The 23222-nt window shown below is 43.7% G+C and overlaps 1 protein-coding gene across 2 annotated transcripts; it reads left to right on the top strand.

Annotated features, from left to right (window-relative positions):
- The first annotated feature begins 21850 nt into the window (after positions 1-21850).
- Positions 21851-22678, top strand: LOC117900520. 2 transcript variants are annotated; one of them, XM_034810917.1, is made up of 2 exons: positions 21851-22489; positions 22547-22678. In XM_034810917.1, the coding sequence occupies exons 1-2, from the start codon at positions 21881-21883 to the stop codon at positions 22547-22549; spliced, it is 612 nt and encodes a 203-aa protein (XP_034666808.1). In that variant the 5' UTR covers positions 21851-21880; the 3' UTR covers positions 22550-22678. The 2 variants fall into 2 exon arrangements, with proteins under 2 accessions (XP_034666808.1, XP_034666806.1); XM_034810915.1 differs by having other exon boundaries at positions 21853-22489; positions 22550-22678.
- Positions 22679-23222: the final 544 nt, after the last annotated feature.

The raw sequence follows: 23222 nt of genomic DNA on the forward strand, positions 1-23222 counted from the left end.
GCACACTGCACGAGGAAGAGTTTGCAAGCGAGGAGAACGAGCAAACATGTACATGAATTTCGTCATTCTGGCTATAATAATGATCCAATAAAATCTCAATCCAAGAATCTGATAGATATGGCCAGCTTCTGTGGAAGGACATACAGGCATAGCTAGATCGCCTCATCAATTAATACTGATCAAGAATATACTTTAAAGGGTCGGAAACGTTTCCTCCACTTTCGAGCACAAATATAAAATAACTCTTCGAGTATCGGGTATAAAAATTAATTCAAATTAATTATAAAGGAATACTGTGAATAAAACATAAATAATTTCAACAAATTAATGAGAAAAGATAACTAAGGACTTAAGTAAGAACACTTGAAGATGTATTTTGAGAGCTCCATACCTAAAAAGATTAATACTTTCCACTCAGATAAGATCTTCAAAGAAAAGTCTTGACGTTTTTATGTTGAGTTGAAAATTTATATACGGATTTACAATCAGCTATGAGATACAATTTAATATTCTATTCTTATCGCTAGACCCACCGGAAGGATACAGCGTTACTGCGGGTGGTAATTTGGTTGCATGCATACCTGGGACGATCTTGAATAAGTGGTTTCTCCACTTGTGTTTTGCTGTAGTGCATGTTAACGGTTTTACAGATCTTTCTCAGCTTATAAAATAGAGCATTTCCTTTAATCAATTAAATTTAGAGATCGGTTTTAGTATACTCAAGTGAAAGTGTATAAAATCTGGTTCTTTAAGTACAATACTGTGATCATGCTTGAACTTTCTGCAAGGGCCGGAAGTGGCATGATTTTGATCTGTTTTGTTTGTATGTATATGTTTTCTTTACAGTTATATCAAATTAGATCTACCGATGATAATTTTCAAACTAACATTGTGTAGGACCGTGCGATTGATTTCAGTCTTCGTGCACTACTCGACAAAATCGAGCTTTTTTCCGCTTCGAACCAAGCCGACCAAACCCTCAAACAGGTACTTTTTATACCCGTTATTCGAAGAGTAAATAGGGTAATTGTATATTGAGGGGGAAAACATATATATATAAATATATTCTTGATCAACATCAAAATCCGAGTCGATATGGCCATGTCTGTCTGTTCGTCTGTATGCTCACACCGTTACAAGTGTACTTCAAAATATCGCCCTGTTCCCTTCCGCCACCATAAAGAGCGAGAATCTGCGGTATCCACAATTTTAAAGATAAAAGAAGAACGCCATTCAGTAGTTAAGGACCACATTTATCAGGTCATCGAATTGTAACATTACTACCATGAGTCCTAGCTTGGGTGTTCGGGCTCTACCGCGAGTACTTCTGGTCTCTTTAGGAGGCATATCTGATTTTTTTTCTTCAAACTCGATACCAGCTAATGGACATATTTTGGTAACAGGTAGTTTAATTGATCCGTACTGATGTTTAATTGATTCTACTCTAACCCCATCGTCTTTACCTTTATGAACTTCTACTATTTTTCCAAAATGCCATCCAGCTGGGTTACAGTTTTCATATTTTATGAATACTCAATATACTCAATACTTAATACTCAAAATTCCTATTTTCCATTTATTTCGTTGTTGCACATTGTGCAAATAATCGTCCATTTAATCCAAAAGTCTTTCATCATTTTCTTTATTTTCCACCCATTCAAGTTTCAAATTCTTTTATCTGAAATTGTTTAAATGGGGCCAAATTTTGGCCTTCCAATAATAAAATTACCTTCCAATATAATTTGTAGCTGTATACAAGGGGCGCTAATTCAATACAGCTTTAATTTGACATAACAGGGTTGCTATTTCCTTATATGTTAAGTTATTGTCTCTAATTACTCTTTTCATGCGACATTTCACCGGCTTTGCCTCAGCTTCCCAAATACCCCCAAAGTGTGGTTTTGCCGGGGGGATAAAATGCCACTCGATCTGCCCTCTTTCTAAAAGTGGAACCTCTTTTATATTGACCTTAAGGGCTCTCCGGAATTATTCGTAATCTTAACGGCTTCCTCAATTTCAGGAATATTTTTCAACCACTTTCTTAAATTAAACACAACATTTTGCAACTCCCGGGTAACTTCCTCCACGCTTTTTAGCATCTAATATGTAATCGGCATCTGTCATCAGGTCGTCAATATAAACATAATTTTATATGATTTTTCCAACTTGTTTAATTTTGCAAACATCTGCTATTACAACAGGCACCCAAGTGAGTTTGTACTCCTTTAACTTTTCGTTTGCAAATAATTTTAATCTTCTTCATCAATATTAATTTTACGGTAAATTTGTTCAATGTCTGCAGATCCCACATTTGGAGAAGATGTTGTTTCGGACTCTTGGTCCAACCCGTTTGTGACGACTCACATTTTTGTAGTATGTAAGTAGTTATAGTTGTTATTATTGAGCATTCTGGAACATTCATAGGAAATTATATTATAAGGGTACATTTTGAAGCGATAATTTAAGTTCGCGGCCCACGGTGGCCCACAGCAGAGCAAAGAGAACAGCATAGCAAAGAGGACAGCAGAGCCCGAGATCAGCGCCGAGAGCCAGCAGCAGAGCAGCAGAACGAAAAGAGAACGGCGACTCGAGCCAGCAGCAGAACAAAGCGACGACGTGAGCCAGCAGCAGAAGCGAACCCCAGCCCAGAGAGCGAGAGAGCAAGGGCGCCGGCAGCAGCCCGAGAGCGGCCAACCGCACGAAAGCCCCGGGCGTGGGCAGCGACGGCATCAGCGGCAGCGCAGCCCGGACAAGGGACCGCAGCTAAGGGCTCGCGATCGCCACGCGGAGCCCGCCTCGGGGAGTTAGTTTTTGACCAGCAAGCGGAGCAGTTCAGCGATGTAAGAAGTCCCCAAGTCAGTGGGCAGTGCTGGAAACACGTGAGACACACCCCACTGGGACCAAGGAACAAGGATCGCACGAGGAGAAGGCGCCCGAGGAGCAACCAAGGAAAAGAAACATCTAGCGGAGCGGGTGAGCGAGGCTGCGTGCTGTATCCCTTTTAAGACTTAGTTTGGTGCGAGTAGGCAGGAATATAGGATATTTAAGCACAGGGCAAAGAACCAACAATCAGGAGTTAAATAAATGCAAATGAAACTTAACAATGGGTTCGTGGAATAAATTAATGTAAATTTAACACCCCTTTCCCCTCCCTCAAAGTGCAAGTGCAAGACGGTAAGTGTGGTCGCCCACCGTTGGGGGCTCCGCTGGGCTGTTCGCAGGTCACTACCGCGCCAGACCGCGGGCTCTCAAACGGCGCGTGCCTGTCTCCGAGACGGGTGCTGCCTAGGTACTACCAGGGGCACTCGATCCGGAGCGGACAGGGGCGGCTACACTGCCAGAAGGCGCCTCCGCTAACCACCGATCAGGTTCCCTTTTCGCCCATAATCCCACCCCTCCACACACGGCGTCCCCATTCCGCAATCTCGGGTCCCGGCACTATACAAATTTCTTTGTAAGGTGGCCCTGGAGAGGCTGAGCTTACCTCAGCCTATGAAAAAGACTACCTTACAGATGGCACCCGAGCAGGGACTCCGGCATTGTTAGCATTTTCATCGCTAGATTTTTCGGACGGTGGCGCTGAAATAGTGTAAAGAGCTAGAGTGAGGAGAGGTTAGGGTATTTCAGGGGGAAGTTCAGTAGGGGGAATTCTGCTTGGGTACGCGCATAACGGCAGTAAGCCGTTATCCGACAGAGCGTCAGCATAGCGTGGCCGCGCGGTGCGCTTATGTATGTACATACAACTGTACTTATATACGCGCGCTCATAGCGCCGTTAGGTTTTCTGCTGTTGTTTACTACGCAGCGACACGCGCTGGCTCAGGCATACATATGTACATATGTAGGTACCGTTTACAAGCACAGCGCATTTGCACACAGAGGGGCGTTTCATTTGTATTTGAAATTTTGGTTTCCCTTAACATAGACCGGTCTGCAGGCACACGAGTGCATTTGGCAAACATCTTCACGTGGGTACAGTTTCACAGATACTGTGGCACCCAAGAACACCCATGTACAGTTTTAAAGTAATTGGTCAGGAGTTTATTTTGCACGCGTTTCGGCACGTTTGCAAATTGCACAGTTTTACGGACACTGGGGCAGTCAAAAACACACGTGAACAGTTGGAAAAGCATTGGTCAAGGTTTTGTTTGTTTCCGGTTTACACGCTGTTCGGGAAAATGCCCAGTTTTCCAGGAACTTATACGGTCCAGTGAGAGGCATGCGGGAATAGGCATACACGAGGTTCTCAGGGTATACAGAGTACACATTGCGGAGCCACGAGGAGCAGAGAGATCGAACAGAAAAGAGGTTATATTTTTTTGGGTGATCGCATCTACGAAGGTCGGAAGAGAGAGAGGCGGGCCACGCAGCGCTCGTGAACTCTCGGTCACGATCGTTCGGCCGCACATGAATCCCCCATAAATTAAGCTGGCAGAGCATAAAAGGGGACAGTCGACCCAGAGTCATTGAACAGTGCACATCGTTCCTAATCATAAAATGTTTGGCCAAGTGAGAAAAAGAAAGATTCACCAGGGTATACAACCAGGACATCGCACAGGATACTAGCAACAAGGACATCGCACAGGATAACACTAGGACATCGCACAGGATACTAGCAACAAGGACATCGCACAGGATAACACTAGGACACAGCAAGGATACTAGCAACAAGGACATCGCACAGGATAACACTAGGACACAGCAAGGATACTAGCAACAAGGACATAGCACAGGATAACACCGAGGATATGATCACCGAGGTGATGATACCAAATCAACGCGACGTCTCCGGAGCTAGGGGAGTGGAGCGCATGCAACGCTGGGGAGTCACTTTTGACGGCGCCAGCGATCCCTTGCGATTCATCGAGCGTTTGGAGGAACGAGCCGTATCACACCGAGTCGACACCCGAAGTTTGGCCCAAAAGAGTACCGGAACTTTTAACAGGTACTGCCGAGGACTGGTTCCGCACGAGTCATCTACAGGGAGAGCCATGGAACGTGTTTCGCAGGGAATTTTTGGATTTCTTCCTACCCCCGCGGTACTTCCAGAGACTGGAGGACGAGATCAGGATGCGATACCAGAGGGAGAACGAGGGATACAAGCAGTATCTAGTGGACATTCGCCTTATGATGAATCGCGCTGGTTATTCGGAAGCTCAGGAACTGGAGCGGGTGTACGAGAATCTGCTGCCAGAGTACCAGTTGTACGTGAGACGCATGGACTTCCGCACGTTCAAACAGCTAACACAGCTGGTGATCGACTTTGAGGTCACCCGGGAACGCGAGCATCAACGTCAGGGCAGAAACCGTACAGTATCAGCAGCGGTGGCAATGCGTGGAACCGGCGCACAGTGGACGACTTCGAATGCCACAGCATTTCCTAAAGAGGGAAACGATCAAGGTACGATAGGCAATCCCAGCCGCGAGCAACCAGTGAACACGCGTAATGCGTGCCGCAACTGCGGAGTACTTGGACACTTTGCCAGAGAATGCCGTGAAACGCGGATACTATTCTGCTGGAACTGTGGTCGCCGAGGATTGAGGACCATCGACTGCTGCCAGGCCAAGGAGACGGGAAACGCCCAGTGCCCCTCATCAAATCCAGGACAGATGAGAGGGCAGACGAGCGAGTCCTGGGGCTAGCGGGTGTCATCCGTCCGCGGTATGGCCGGCTGGTCTCCGAGAAAAGCATCGGGGCCGAGGCGATGGTAGCTACGCTGGACACGGGGGCCCGGCGGAGTTTCCAGAGCAATCCAAGAGGAAGCGCTGTCGCTCAGCGTGCGGCGCAGCAAGGTTTTGCGCCAACAAAGACCAGACAGGACGACGCCTGCATCCGCGAGGCGGTCGTCACATCAACAGTGAATACGAGGACCAGACAGGACGACTCCTGCATCCGCGAGGAGGTCGGCACATTAGCAGTGAATACAAGGACAACACAGGACGACGCCTGCATCCTCGAGGCGGTCGTCACATCACCAGGAAGGACAAGCAACGACGACGCCTGCATCCGCGAGGCGGTCGTCACATCAATAGTGAATACGAGGACCAGACAGGACGACGCCTGCATCCGCGAGGCGGTCGTCACATCAGCCTGGAGGACCAGGATTCAAGATGACCCCGGCACCTGCAACCGCGAGGTGGCCGGCGGGTCATCATTGACAACGAAGACGAGGACAAGCAAGGACGACGCCTGCATCCGCGAGGCGGTCGTCACACGACCAGGGAGGACAAGGAAGCAAGATGATCCCGGCACCTGCAACCGCGAGGTGGCCGGCGGGTCATCATCGACGACGAGGACAAGCAAGGACGACGCCTGCATCCGCGAGGCGGTCGTCACACGACCAGGGAGGACAAGGAAGCAAGATGATCCCGGCACCTGCAACCGCGAGGTGGCCGGCGGGTCATCATCGACGACGAGGACAAGCAAGGACGACGCCTGCATCCGCGAGGCGGTCGTCACACGACCAGGGAAGGCAAGGATTCAGGATGACCCAGGCACCTGCAACCGCGAGGTGGCCGGCGAATCATCATTGACAACGAAGACGAGGACAAGCAAGGACGACGCCTGCATCGGCGAGGCGGTCGTCACACGACCAGGGAGGACAAGGAAGCAAGATGATCCCGGCACCTGCAACCGCGAGGTGGCCGGCGGGTCATCATCGACGACGAGGATAAGCAAGGACGCCGCCTGCATCCGCGAGGCGATCGTCACATCAGCAGAGACGACAAAGAAAACCAAGGACGACGCCTGCATCCGCGTGCTGGTCGTCCCATCAGCAGAAACAACAAGGACAAACCAGGACGACGCCTGCATCCGCGAGGCGGTCGTCCCATCAGCAGTGACATCGAGGATTCGAGATGACCCCGGCACCTGCAACCGCGAGGTAGCCGGCGGATCATTGTCGACAACAGAACGAGACAGGACTTGGGGAGGCGTTCTTGGCCTTGCACGACCGAGAGCTACCCAGAGGAACCCTTTTCGCATCAGACCGGAGGACCAGAAGACCGAGGTGGAACCAGTACCACTTGGGATACTGGCCAGCATCGCAGACGTGACTTTAGCAGGAGCAAGTGCAAAGCCGAGACTGACAAGAGCATGGTACGACGAAGTCATGCCAGGACCAGGAATAGCCGCTACCGATCCCGAAACCCGGTTGAAGCAGCTATGCGAGATTTTTCAGGCGGCGAGGGATAAGACACAGCGAGCATCGGCGGAACAGGGCCGCCCTTACAACCTACGACGTCGCGAGTGGAGACCACCTTGGTGCTAGCAAAGCACCACGTACTATCTAGAGCCAACGACGGATTTGCAGCCAAGTCAGCCTACGGTACGAGGGACCGTATAAGGTAACCAAGTTCATTTCACCCAACATAGCCAGAATTCGCCACACGGAGACTGGACAACGGCGCACCGCCGGGGTAGCCAACCTGAAAGCCTACCAGAAACACGACGACGAGGAACAGCAGGACAACGAAGACGGCGAGCACCCGCTCGACCGCAACACCGACAACCAGCAAGGACTAGCAAGTAAATTTGGGGCCGTTCACAAAGCGGATTAGTATAAGACACTGTATAACATTGTTAGTAGTATTACGTTAGGATATTTCAAAGTTTTCAACATCGCACCAACCAACAGCAAGGAAACTGGCGACGACGCTTCGCTATGACGTTGCCAAAAAGCGTCTTCAGGGCCACGATCGCCCGGCCGGCGGCGTCATCATCTGTTATCACCCGGGAAGAAAGGGGGGGGTGTGACGACTCACATTTTGTAGTATGTAAGTAGTTATAGTTGTTATTATTGAGCATTCTGGAATATTCATAGGAAATTATATTATAAGGGTACATTTTGAAGCGATAATTTAAGTTCGCGGCCCACGGTGGCCCACAGCAGAGCAAAGAGAACAGCATAGCAAAGAGGACAGCAGAGCCCGAGATCAGCGCCGAGAGCCAGCAGCAGAGCAGCAGAACGAAAAGAGAACGGCGACTCGAGCCAGCAGCAGAACAAAGCGACGACGTGAGCCAGCAGCAGAAGCGAACCCCAGCCCAGAGAGCGAGAGAGCAAGGGCGCCGGCAGCAGCCCGAGAGCGGCCAACCGCACGAAAGCCCCGGGCGTGGGCAGCGACGGCATCAGCGGCAGCGCAGCCCGGACAAGGGACCGCAGCTAAGGGCTCGCGATCGCCACGCGGAGCCCGCCTCGGGGAGTTAGTTTTTGACCAGCAAGCGGAGCAGTTCAGCGATGTAAGAAGTCCCCAAGTCAGTGGGCAGTGCTGGAAACACGTGAGACACACCCCACTGGGACCAAGGAACAAGGATCGCACGAGGAGAAGGCGCCCGAGGAGCAACCAAGGAAAAGAAACATCTAGCGGAGCGGGTGAGCGAGGCTGCGTGCTGTATCCCTTTTAAGACTTAGTTTGGTGCGAGTAGGCAGGAATATAGGATATTTAAGCACAGGGCAAAGAACCAACAATCAGGAGTTAAATAAATGCAAATGAAACTTAACAATGGGTTCGTGGAATAAATTAATGTAAATTTAACACCCCTTTCCCCTCCCTCAAAGTGCAAGTGCAAGACGGTAAGTGTGGTCGCCCACCGTTGGGGGCTCCGCTGGGCTGTTCGCAGGTCACTACCGCGCCAGACCGCGGGCTCTCAAACGGCGCGTGCCTGTCTCCGAGACGGGTGCTGCCTAGGTACTACCAGGGGCACTCGATCCGGAGCGGACAGGGGCGGCTACACTGCCAGAAGGCGCCTCCGCTAACCACCGATCAGGTTCCCTTTTCGCCCATAATCCCACCCCTCCACACACGGCGTCCCCATTCCGCAATCTCGGGTCCCGGCACTATACAAATTTCTTTGTAAGGTGGCCCTGGAGAGGCTGAGCTTACCTCAGCCTATGAAAAAGACTACCTTACACGTTTCATTTAAATAAGAGACCGTACCTGTTATAAGTTTTAAAGTAAAAATTGCAATCTGAGAATTACTTTAAACTTTTTATACCCGGTACTCGAAGAGTAAATAGGGTATATTGTATTTGTGGGGAAAAGTGGATGTATGTAACGCACAGAAGGAAACGTTTCCGACCCCATAAAGTATGTATTTGCGAGCGAAAAGAGCGTGATGGCGTGAGAGTGATGTAGATGTAGATGACAGATGTAGAACAAATGTAAAATGTAAAATTGAAAAAAAATCACTATGGCACGCGTCTTACACGTCCTCCTTCTGGTTTTAGTTTGTATATTTCCATCGCATATAGTAATTATGTATGTATGTATATCGACGTAACTTCTTCCCTAATAGCTTCCCGCTCACATCAAGCGTTATGAGAAGCAATAAAATAGTCGTGAGTGTGTGTTTTTCGTATCTGTATTGCATCCTCCATTAAACCATTTCCATTTGTTCTGCAATTCCTGTTGGCTGGCCTGGCGTGGCTGTGCGTATAAATTATGTACAAGGGGGGAAGGAAAAGGGATAGAAATCCATAGAAGAATCCTGATTTTCTTGAAATTTGCATTTGCACACCTCTCGCTCTTGAAAAATTCGAAGAGCGGAACCGAAACCAAAGAACCGGAGAGGGACAACGAATCACGTACTAGCAACCAGCAGCCCACCAGGAATGATATATGCAATTGCAAAGGAATACGCAGAGAGAGAGAGAGAGAGAGAGAGAGAGAGAGGGATGGAGGGCGGGTTGGCGGCTGGGATACACCCGTGGAGAGATGCCTAAGCTTAAGTGCCATTAGGCACTAGGACTCGACGGGTCTAGCCTCCAACTACCTCGGAGGAATGTTACACAAATGTACATAATGCATATTTAAAGAGTTGGCTGGCAAGTGCCAAAAATCGAATATTTTAGTCGGGGAGTAGTGACAGTCCTCCAGTAGCTGGAGCACCAGGAGCAGCAATTGCCTGCATCATTGCAGGGAGGCCTGTGAGACAGGGATGTCATCTGTCACCATAGGCGAAATTTATTTCGGGGTCTCTGGTTGAAAGTGTGGCAAACACTTATAGGATGCACATTGAATTAGGCTTAGGAAATGGAGCTGCTACTCACAGGGTGCAAGATGCTGTGCATGTGAAAGGTATTTTGGAATAACCAACATAGAAATCTGGCAGACAAAATATATATTGAATTGTTCTTTCAGTTTTGTTCTCTGGTTCTGCTCTTGCCCGGTGCCCTTGGTTCACGCGTTGATGTGTTCTTGTTCGACATGAAAACCACATGGAAAAAAAGTATTTTTACCCGCAGGCCATAAGTTGGCTATAAATTTATACAGATGTACGGTATGCACACAGTGCAGACTATATGTACATACATATATGTATGTATGTGTACAGACAAATGTACCATCCGAGTGTTAACTTCTTCTTTTTTTCATTTTTTTGTGACTGCTGCCTACCTGCCTGCCACTTGAGTAATTAAATTCAGCATCGCCATGCCACACGCCCGCAATGCCAGGAATGCGAATGGCGTGGGGCGACCTGTGCTGCGCTGTGGCCAATGGGCGTGGCATTAACTCTTTTGTGGTTTAACATTTTTGTGGTTAAATGAATTTAAAACGCGCATCGTCGCGCCCCAAACTTCACACAGGTGCAAAATTGACAACAACAAAAAATGCCCGATTGCTACGGATCTGGTGCTCTGGCTCTTGGCTCCCTGAAAACTCCACCGATTGCTGCATGCTGCCGATGACGACGATGTCGACATATGGAAATGCTTATGGATGCATTCGGATGGGCGGCACAATTCAGCAGGAATTTACGCTCTCGTCCGTTGGTATGCAAATTGAGAAAGACAACCGGAAGAAAAACGAGTAAGAACGTTTGTGAGACGCTTCGTACGCGTCACACCTTTTACACCTGGTACTCAGTCAGTATATCTGTACATACATTTTAAATTGTTTCTACATCTGTCATCTACATCACTTGTCACACCAGCATGCTCTTTAAGCTCTCCCCCTCCCCTAAAGCCACCAATTGCACGAAGCAGAGTGTGGAAGGCGAGAATGAGCAAACAATAAAAACAGCTGCTGGACGGTGTGGGGGTATTTCTTCATTCTGGCTATAATATTGCTCTAATCTGATCTGGATACGGACATTTCCTACAGAATTGCATTTTTAGTTTTATCTTATCTTCAAAATTGTAGATACAGCATATATTCGCCCTTTGTTTGTGCGGAAGAAGAAGCCACCCATCTTTATTGTTTTTATACTCGATGAGTAAATAGGCTATATTGTATTTGTACTCGAAAGTGGATGTATGTAACGCACAGAAGGAAAGGTTTCCGACCCTACAAAGTATATATATTCTTGATCAGCATCAATAGCCGAGTCGATATAGAAGTGTCTGTCTATCTTTCTATCCGTCTGGTTGTCTGTCCGTCCGTCTTGATGAGCGCCTGGATCGCCGAGTAAGGATCCGGTTGGATCATTATTATCAACAGAAAGGAAGATGGAGCAAACGTATGTACAATAATAAAAAAAGATAATATCTAGTGACTGCAGAACCTGGTTCCGATTGAAGCATGAATATGGCGAGTGCACCCGATTTGTTTTTTTGGGTTTTTGATCACCTGGACACTTAATAATTGTAAATGCCAGAAAAATCCAGAAGCACATAAGATTTACTCTGCAAATTGATTACCAGGTATCTTTGAGTTGCCACACGGCTCTGTCTATTTTTAATGTAATTTATTGATCGTTGTTGACCGTTGTAATTGTTGTCGTAGGATAAAAAAAAAACGAAAAATTAAAATGAAAATCATGTGCAAATTGTTTTCTTTAATTGAATAATTTGAAGGCAGGCGACAGTTTTGAAGCAAAAACAATTTACGTTTAAAATTGATTTCCAATAATATGCGTTTATCGTAGGAAATTATGGTAATTAAAATGGAGCAATAATTAAAACGGGAAATAACAAAAGGAAGCAAAAATAAATATGTATGTAAATATATAAATCATTCAGTGAGAGATTATGGGGGAATCGCGAAGCGATTTAATAGTTTGGAATAGTTTCAAAAAGGTTTCTAAATGCATAGAAATTAACCAGACCTCATATTTTTGTTGCTAAAAACCATTAAACCACACAATAAACGCTACCATCTGCATCCATCAACCCTTTTAATTTTGCAACAAAAACACACACACAAATAGACGCACTTCCTTCCCGCAACACAACTCTAAAAACATAGAGGAGAAAAAAATAAAAAGCTTTTCGTCGTCAACTTCCTCTGCAAGTTGCAGTCTCTGCATGATAAATGCGGCTTTTTGATGTGCACTGCCCCAGTCCAACAGTGACCCATCCCCCCTCCCACTGTCTGCGTGAGATGTAAAGGTTTTGCTGACAGCGCAGAGATTGTGGGGAGGGGAGGGCTTTTAAGGACTGCCTGCCGTATACGGTCTGACAAAACATAACGCGACATGCTTCATTTGTTAGCAAAACAGGAAAAGGATTCTAACTTGAGTCTACTCCACAGCAACCACATCAACCCAGAAAACAAAACTGGAGTTGGTTCAACTCCTGCCCAGACGTTATTTCCCATACAAGGTTTGTGAAAAACAAAACTTTGACTACAATTACTTGGATTTAGCATTTTCTTAATTTATAATTAATTATGGTATTTACCTCTGTGTATACCTAAGAATTATTTTCTTGTATATTATCAAATGTGTGGTATGGTTTGAAGGGCGTGACAGAGTGAGCTTTTCAAATATTATGCTATTTTTGGGGTTTTGTGTACCTATTTATTTGAATTTTTGCTACGCTTATTGAGGATCTTAAGTTTCAGTTGGTATCGCTAGTCCTGACTATGGAGAGAGTATTTAAAAACCTAAATATAGTGAATACTTTACCTGGGACAAGAGACAAAGAACGAGAAGGGACGTGTGAGATGCTTCTTACTCGTCACAACTTTTATACCCGGTACTCAGTAGTATATCTGTACCTTAGTGGTCTTTTTCGAATTTTGCATTTGATATTTTACATTTTTTTTACATCTGTCATCTACATCTACATCTGAATCACATCTTCCGCACACACCCTCTTTTAGCTCGCCCCTCGCCAAAAATAAAAATAAAACTGCTGGGCGTGGTGGGTTTAGCCACTGCAAATTAATTTCTTCATTGTGGCTAAAGTAATAATCCAAACGGATTCCAATTCGGTGATCTGATAGGTATGGGCATTCCCTACGGAATGGTGTTTTTAGTTTCCTTTTGCGGGGGCGCGGCGAAATTTTGAATACACTTGAAACAGTGTGAGCATACAGAAGTCTGGATGCAAAATTTGGTGGCTCTAGCTTTAATGGTCTCTGAGATACAGGCGCTCAACAAGACGCACGGACCGACGGACGGACAGAGAGAGATGGCTAGATCGACTCGGCTAATGATATTGATCAAGAATGTATATACTTTTTGGGGTCGGAAACGCTGTGTGTTACACAGTGTGTTACATTTTTTTTCCCACAAATACAATATAATCCATTTACTCTTCGAGTACCGGGTATACAAAATATTCCACAATGGTATTAGAGGGTAATGTGCAGCGCTGTAGCTTGTCTCTCATCGCCTCGTTTTTGCCACCACGAGGTGTGGAAATAATTTTTCCTCGCAAAGGTACTTACACTCCCAATCAATGGAATACACTGAAGAATTTTCAATAAATATATTTTTATACCCGGTACTCGAAGAGTAAATAGGGTATATTGTATTTGTGCGAATAACGGTTGTATGTAACGCACAGAAGGAAACGTTTCTGACCACATAAAGTATATATATTCTTGATCAGCATCATTAGCAGAGTCGATTGAGCCATGTCTGTCTGTCCGTCTGTTCGTCCGTACGTCCGTTCTCAGAGACTATAAAAGCTAAAGCCACCAAATTTTGGCTCCAGACTGCTGTATGCTCACACTGAAACCAGAGTGTTTCCGCCCCCGCAAAAGGGCGAAAACCTCCCAAAGCTACAATTTTGAAGATAAAAGAAAACTTAAAACGTCATTCCGTAGGGAATGACCATAACTATCAGATCACCAAATTGGGATCCAATTGGATTATTATTAAAGCCACAATGAAGAAATTAATTTGCAGTGGCTAAACCCACCCCGTCCCGCAGCTTGTATTTGTTTTTGTCACATTTTCTCATTCACACTCTGCTTCTGCAGTGTGCGGCCTCTGCCTCTCGCGTTCCTCTGCCTCTGCCGGGACTCTGCAGTGTGAGGCTCTTGGAAAGGGGTCGAGCTAAAGGAGCGTGTTGGCGTGATAAGTGTTGTAGATGTAGATGACATACATATGAAGAAAATATGTAAAATTTGACAAAAAACCGCTAAGGTACAGATGTAGTACTAAGTACCGGGTAAAAAAGGTGTGACGCGTAAGAAGCGTCTCACACGTCCCTTCTCGTTTTAAATGCACCTACGCATGATTATGAAAAAAAAATATATTTTTGTATTAATCAAGACTCTATTGCTCATTTAAAAAAAAAAAGAAAATTTAATTTATAAACTTTTAATAATAACAAACTTTAATAGAGTCTCCGCATGAGTTTTGGCAACAGCTTTTTTGGCACTTGGCCCAAATCCCTTAGCGCAAATTAACACTCAATGGCCTAAAGATTAGCCATAAATTCAGTTTGCGTGCCAATTGTGTTTCCAAGTGTGTAAACACGATTAAGACTGGTAACAGGTAAACCCGATTCTCATTAGCATTTAAGCGAAATTAAGCGATAGCATTTAAAATACGTTTTTCTCTCTTAAGAAAATCAATATCCGGTGTTCAGGGTCAAGTGGCATATATGTACATATGTACATATTGCAACAGCAACAACATCTGTATGTTGTACATTGCTCAGAGAAGCAAAAAAGAGTGAAAATTAAACATCTCTCTAAGAGTATGCCCAAGGGTCAATAAGGAAACAAGAAGGAAATGGGGGAAAAAATGGAAAAATGTTGCAGGCAGCAGAATTATCTGCATCTGCAAAACACTGGCTTTTGTTTTTTTTTTCCACTCTATTCCTTTGCCATAGTGGACCTTTTCGTGTGGGGGGAGGGAGGACATTTTGAAAAATTGTTTTGGGGTCGAGTTTTTTTTTGTGCACCTATTTTTGCACTTATTTTGATAGATATGAGTATGTAAGTTCTTTTAAGACCATATGGAAGTGAATTTGGGACACGATATATTATAATTGATTTCGACAACATTCTCTTAACTCTTTTCTATTTATAGAGCATTCAATCTTCGTTTTCTATTCATTGGAAATTCCCCAGCTGTGCCCTAGCCCTGGCCATGTCTTATATTGCCTTATGGGTGGGGTAACATGTGAGGAGCAGCTCTTTCCCGTTGTACCAATTATCGTAATACTCGTCCTCCAATGGCTGAAGCTGCCACGAATTCGTACCCCTCTCATTTTAGTTTCCTGTTCTTGTTGTGATTGTCACGGCAACAGCGGTGGCCAGCACCTATAGATACAGATACAGCTACAGAAATACAAAGAGCTGGGATATCATAAGCCTGGCCAGCCACCACGAAGCGTTATGTCCTCATACGTGGGTCCTGGCACTGTTACTGGTTCTGCTTTTTCGCTCTGTTGTTTTTACTTCTCTTTTTATACCCATTACTCGAAGAGTAAGTAGGGTATATTGTATTTGTGCGAAGAAAATGTAACACACATAAGGAAGCGTTTTCGACCCAATAAAGTATACATACATATGTACATATATTTTTTGATCAGTATCAATAGCCGAGCCGATTTAGCCATGTCTGTCCGTCCGTTCGTCTGTCCGTCTATAAAAACTATAAAAGCTAGAGACATCGACTGCCTCCAGAGTGCTGTATGCTCACCCTGAAACCAGTGTACTTAAAAAATTAGCCCCGCCACCTTCCGACCCCACAGAGGTCGAAAATCTCCAACAGCCACAATTTTGAAGATAAAAGAAAACAAAAAACGCCATTCCGTAGGGAAGGACTATATCAATCAGATCACCGAATTAGATTGGATCATTATAGCCAGAATGATACATTAATTTGCAGTGACTAAACTCACCTCGTCCAGCAGCTGATTCGTGTAGTGTGCTGCTCTAGGGGAGGGGGGCGAAAAATGTAATATATTAAATTTAGAATTTAAAAAAAAAAAAACCATTAACAAGCTCATTTCTGGTGTTCGTTCGGCATAAACTCTTTTTTGAGTTTAAAATTTTCAGCAACTTTTTTTTTACTAATAATTAACAAAATGAATAACAAAAAAAATATAACAATATTCAACATATAGTACCTGGTCAATGCGGACTTATTGTTTGCGACCAACCAAAATCGCTGTAGCGATTAAATAAAAAACAAAAAAAAACATTCCAGTACAGATGTCCTTCTGAGTACCGGGTAGAAAAGTTGTGACGCGTCAGAAGTGCCTCACACGTCGTTCCTCGTTTTTTAGCTAGTGTTGTTTTGCTGCTGCACATCCTCCCCTGTACGTGATGTTAGAATTTCACTTTTGTTACTACTCGGCTGCTAGACCATTGTAACATATTGTTGCAAACTCCCATCGCATCTCATCTGCCCCCCTTTTCATTTTCTGCAAGTGTTTTTCGCGTTGTTTTTCTAATCTGTCTCTCGTCCGTGTTCACGCAGGTTTTTGTTGTTTATTTTCTTACGGGCTTGTTGACAGCGAGCAAATAGAATTCGATTGGATGGGATTGAGCGGCGGCAGAAGAGAGAGAGGGAGAGAGAGAGAGAGAGAGAGAGAGAGAGAGAGAGAGAGAGAGAGAGGGAGCGGCAGAAGAAAATGGAATTAGCTGTTTATGTTTGCGGCTTCTGATTGCAAAACCTTAGGCGGGTATATGTATCTCTCTTATGGCTAATGGAAGGGCAGCATAGGGGGCAGGAAAAGGATTTTATTTCAATATTACTATGTTATTATATTATATTATATTCCATACAACATTTTTAAGCTTTAAATAAACTTTAATCCTTAGCCATTTCTACAGGCTGCCATTTTCTAACAATCGCTTTCTGCTGCTCAGGAAGATGAAATTAATTTGAAATGTATTAAAAATAAAATGAGAAAGTGTCTTTCTCCTTTCTCTTCATCTATCCATCACTCACTAATCTGTCACGTACATTTTCTAACGTTCTTTCTCTCTCTCTTGATGAAAATGAGAATGATGAACAAGCATTTATATTTATTTATTCTCTATAGCGCACATACACAAAATGTGTGTACACATTGTGTATGCGGTTTTCCCAGTATGTTTGCAAAAGAAAAATCTGTAAAAAATAAGAAAAACCATCCTGTAGATGGGAGGGGGATACCAGAATCAATTTTATTTTACAATATCCGCTTTATTCTACCTGGAAGACCCTGAAAGACGTGACCAATTTAGTCCAAGTTACAAATATTTTATCGTTGTTGTTGTTGTCCCCTTATTTATTTTGTAATGAATTCAACATTTCTCTCTCCGCTACATACATATGTATGTAGACACGGGAAAGACGAGATACGAGATACTGGTCCTTTAACGGCCGCAGCAACAGCTGTGTCCTGGCGGTTATAGGCGTTTAGGAATAATTAAGTAATAATTTGATCTCGTTTTTATGTCCTTTTTTTGTAAGTCCTTGTATTTTTTTTATGCTTACTGCCGGCTCTCTTTTTACTTAAGGAATGTCCTCTGTTGGCATTGGACATTCGTATGTTGCCCAATGCAGTGAGTGGGTTGAAGGAGTCTGCTTTTGGCATTAGGAAAATCAGTGAAGAATTATACTTGAATATTTTGGTACCAATTTACAATGATGGATATAATTTGTGTAAGCCCGTCTACTTAAGTAAGACACTTTTTTATAAATATTTCCATTTTTGTACAACGTTTTTGCGTTGTTTTGTCAATTAACCTGTGTCTGTCACCAATATTACTCGCAAATTAACTTCAAATCGGATTTAAAATTGTCATTTATGGTTGTTAGCCTATCCGCACCTTGACTGCAGCACTTCTCCGTTAAATTCTTCCATAAATATTGTATATTTTTCCTCAACAATTTCCTAAAATCAATGAAGCCAACAAAAGGTCAAGGGTATTGAGGAGCTTTTCACATTTATAAATCCGTGAGGTATGTCTAGACTCTAGACAGTCACTTTTTTTTCGGTCAAAGCAGCAGAGAGAATGAAAATAGGAAAACAAGAAATTTGTTTTGTTTTTGCTCTGACTTTCTTTTTATGCAGGTGAAAAAAAATGTTTTGCAATATTTCAAGCTTGTCTGGAAGAAAAAAACAAAACGCTGGAAAAAGGGCTACATTTCTGTCTGGCTGTAAGGAATTGTATTTCCATTTTCACATGTGCTAATTTCAAAACTGTCCGCTTACTGGCTGTTTTTCGGTCCTGTCTTTCAATTAACATGCATTCCAGCGACTTTGTTTGCACTTTCACTTGTATTGAATTGCATTGCACTTTTTGTTTGTTTGTTTTGTCTGCGCCTGCACGACTTGTGCCCAAGTCGGTTGCACTTTGCCAAAGACATTTTCAATGATACTTCAGTACACACACATGCACTTAAGGTTGGTCTATCAGGTTGGGTTGATTCCGCCCATGGTCACTCACCCTATCCTTTAACACATTTTGCCTATTTTGCACCTTTTTGCCTTATAGAGACCCTCGACTCGACTCGGAATCATCCTGCCTCTTCTTCAACATTGTCAAAAATTCATAATTGAACATTTTCCAAAAGCCCCTCATCGATGGAGCGGTGTATGGGGTGGTGCCAGGGCATGAGGAATATTCACGAGTATGGAGGATGAGGTGAAGAGTATGTCCTGGCCAAGTGCTTTTACAGTCGCGCGATTGGCCCAAAACTGAATATCTTATACTCGTTAATAATTCAAGAGCTTTTAATGCCATGAATATTCATCAAATTTTCGAGCATGATTTGATTTTATTGCGTATTTTCTGTGACGTGGCAAATGTAGCTACGATCCCACACCATGGCCTTTGGCTAGTATAGGGCTAACAAATGTGTGTGTGGGAATGTGTGTGTGTATGTATACCTTTTGTGTGTGGGTGTTTCGAGTGCCGTGCATGCCCTCCAACCTACTTTAGAAGATTGTGTGTGGGCAGACATTAAGCTTAACGCTATTTTATGGGGGAATATTAATCGATTAGGAAATTTTGTAGTTTTTCAAATACTTACCTTCGATACTTAGACGATAATGAGATAGGAGATCTCTTCTACTCCTCATTAGCTTTGACTGGAAAAATCACTGAGGCTGATTTGTAGGTGTAACAAGGAATAAAGCATTTTCCCTGAAAAAATCTGCATCCTGTATATACGCAAGGTCTCCCAAAATTGAGTGAGGAGAACACATTCCTCCTGATTTGATAGCCCCAAACGTTTTTTTGTTTTGGCAACAATATGAGATATAAGAATCTACACACAATCTACCTCGCAAAAGTACCATTAAATATATCGATTGACGCGTGGAGTTCTTTATATATTTACAAATATGCCAAATCAGGGTAAAAGGACAGACAGACAACAATAGTTTCTGTAGTAGCAAGAGGGCTTGTGGGTTGTAGCTTTAACCTCATTCACGGCTAATCATTTCGAGTACTCGATGTATTTAGTTCAAGCCCATTAAATGGCTATTTGGTTATCAATTTCGTGTCAACCACCAAGAACCCAGCACACTTAATTCTTACTCCTAAACCCCGACAGCGACTTTAAGCCATTCATCAATTGCTTGTTGTTTTCAAATCATTGCCGTTTCGTCCATTCAGCCCAGCCATGCATGCAGGACTCTGAGACTACGTGAGACAAAGAGAAATGTCACTTGAAATTCTGTTGATGCTGGGGAGAGCAGGGAAGGGGTGTGGAGTTTTCCGTCAAATGAAATCAAATAATTTGCCGTGCAACTGATTTATGCTTAATTTATAGAGAATACTCCACCAAAAAAAGGGGCATGCAAAAATCCTGACCGACATGTAAATAAGTTTCCAGCACACCCATTCCGATAAAGAGAGAGGCACGAAACGAAGCGACAGCGGCACACACGACACGAGTGCTTTAAGGGAGAATCAGATACACTCTCTCTCTCTTGCTGAATATGGAGCGCTTAATATCGAGAAAGAGCAAATAATGTTGACCAAGTTTTTGGTTGCGGTAGGACTGGTGGAAGGTCGGTGGGTTCGGCTAAAATACGAATCCAAAAGTAGAGCAACAGACGGTGCACACGAAAGCCGGCTAAAGGCTGGCACGTTGTATAAGAGTGCAAGGGGTAAGCAAAGAAAAATATAAGAGAGAGTGAAATAAAGGCATAAGCGTTTCAATTTGAATTTGTTCTACTTTTCGCGAAGGCAATATAAGGGGAAAGAAGTCTTCCCCTAAATAAACTTGTATTTCCAACAGCAAAACTTACTTAATTATTTTTCGTTCAAAATTAAAGATTCTAGTCTCTTTACTCGAGGAGTTTTTTTTTCGGGTGTTTGAACATTCAATAACTTTCATTAATTTATTTTCTCGGAAAAATACAAATGTAGCTCGAGGTTTTCCACAGCTCTAACAGCAGCACTCTGATGCAATCTTGAACAATGATTGCATTCTCTTCTCTATTTCCAGTGCCCGCACCCATCCCCGCAGCCACCTCCGCACCCACCATTATCCTCTTTGTGTTCCGACACAATACTGAAAACATATTTCTGTTGCATTTGTCGCCGGAGCTGATCTCTCCTGCCTCCGTTCGTCTGCCAAAATGCAAATATTGCACTAAACATAAATCGAAGCATTTTCAATAAATTCCCATGGCGTCGTCGATGTCTCCTCGATTTCTCACCAACACCCTCTTCTGCCCTACAAACGTACGTTCCCTTTTCACTATTCTACTTTTTATACCCGGTACTCGAAGAGTAAGCAGGGTATATTGTATTTGTGCGGAAAAAGTGTAACACTTTAAGAATTAAGCGTTTCCGACCCCACAAAGTATATATATTCTTGATTAGCATCAATAGCCGAGTCGATAGAGCCATGTCTGTCTGTCTGTCTGTCCTCTGTCCGTCCATCCGCTTGTCCGTCCTTCTTGTTGAGCGCCTGGATCTCAGAGACCATAAAAGCTAGAGCCACCAAATTTTGCATTCCAGATGGCTATATGCTCACACTGTTACAAGTGTATTTTAAAATTTCGCCCCGCCTCCTTCCGCCCCTCAAATCGCAAAAATCTGCTGTATCCACAGGTTATGTAGATGTAGATGTAAATGACATATGTAGAAAAAATGTACATAATGAAAAACTTGAAAAAACCACTAAGGTACTACTGAATACCGGGTATAAAAGTTGTGACGCTTAAGAAGCGTCTCACACGTCTCTTCTCGTTTTTCCTGTATCTCCTCAAATCGAGGGGCGAACAATAAAATAACTAAAAAATTGTCATCGAAACAGTGAGACACGAGAACAATGTGTTTCACTATTTGCAATTGAATTTGGCGTGTTTATTTGCCATAGCGTCATTCCTCTTCCAAAAAAAATCCGCTCCTTCAGTACTCTCTCTATGGTATTTTATTTGAAATGGATGCTGTTTTGGGGTGGCCATGGGGTGTATACATTGGGGGGAACTATTGTTTTTCGAACTGCAAAAGATGAAATTACTTTGTTGATTTTTTATATTGCCAAAAGAGGTTTAAGTTTCTGCTAGATTGATTATTTTCAGTTGGTTTGATATTACTTCAAATATAGCTAATGCGGGTAATCGATGAAGAACACATGCATAGGGATTTTGGTAAAAGATTACTTTTACGAATTTTGAAGCGATAGTGAAATTTGTCTAGTTTTCGTTGCAAAAGTCGTCTATTCAAATTCGAAAGAGCATCCATTTCCCATTCAATAATTTCTATTTAAAATTTGCTAGTTAAAAAGTTTATTTGATATGTCCAAATTTTATGAAGACTTACCAAAAACAAAAAATGAAAATTTTCAAAAAATTGCTGTTGAACATTCGTCAAACAACTTAAATGAACCGTTGGCCAGCCTCAGTCCAAGTCCAAACGAATCGCTGCATGAAATAAGCGGAAGTTTTATGGACAACTTTTCGCATCAAAGGTCAAATAATGTACACACGGTAATCGAGCATAAGGTGACACAGGGCTTAATGGAACTTAAATCAATCACGAGTTCAAATGCATCCAACAAAGAGGCCATCATTAGCTTAATCGTGCCAAAGGTTATGGCTCAGCTGGAGAGCCCGAGTGCACACGCCGAAGAGCTGCAGACAATCAAAACCGACCTCAAGGAGTGCAAACTTCATTTGGGCGAAGTTAATGCGGATTTGGCTGATATATTTCTGGATTTGCATTATATATACAAAAAGCTTGAAGTTAAGAGTAAGAAAAACTTGACGTTGAGCAAGAAACATCGTGAGAGATTGTGGAAAGGTGCCCACAAAGCGGAGACCTTACAGGAGCGTAGTAAACATTTTCTTTCCAATGATCCCCGAGAGTTGAGTGCCATGTTTGAGGCACCCAAAGAGCAGCCAAACGTAAGGGAATTTTTGAAGTAATTTTAAAAATATTTTAACGAACGCCTACACCCGCATTAGTACTGATCAGGGACTGAGCTGGATAAGGATTCCCAGCAAGAAGGAGAACGGAAAACTTAGCGTGTGAGAGAGAGAGAGAGATATATCCATAAAAAGCAATTCGGCTTTTGTGGCTTTTAGGGCTGTTTGTAAAAAAAACCACAAACAAATGAAGTTGTCACCGGCTGCTGCCAACAGTCCCCAGTCCAGTCCCAGAGTCAGACGCAGACGCAGACCGCGAAAATTCGCATCGGAAATGGAAAGTTGAGCCAAAGGAAAGATCGAATGGTACCGCCTGCAGAGTGAAGTATTCCAACTAACGAATAGTCTTTAATCTTCTTAAGTGCGATGGTCCTGTACGGCAATGGTCACTGCTGTTGGACCGGACACGAAGCTGGACCTGTCATCGAAAGACAACGAGTGTGAGAAATTGGTAATAAACCAGGCCAAGAAGTAAGCAAGTCAACGAGCTTTCAAATAGTTTTTTCGTTCTGTGCAAGCCAATTTCTTTCTTTCTCCATCTCACATTCGTGTATTTTTGTCAGAAATAAAGCAACAAGCATTCGTATTTTGATTAAAGCGAGTTTAAGGTACACAAATTGATTGATTACCACGAAATCGGATCCACAAATACACCTGAGAAAACCTCCCGGGGTTTGGGGGGAATCATCATCAGCAAGCAGTACATTTTTCT

This window comes from Drosophila subobscura, chromosome U, assembly GCF_008121235.1.
Source record: "Drosophila subobscura isolate 14011-0131.10 chromosome U, UCBerk_Dsub_1.0, whole genome shotgun sequence".
NCBI classification, from domain to species: Eukaryota; Metazoa; Arthropoda; class Insecta; order Diptera; family Drosophilidae; genus Drosophila; species Drosophila subobscura.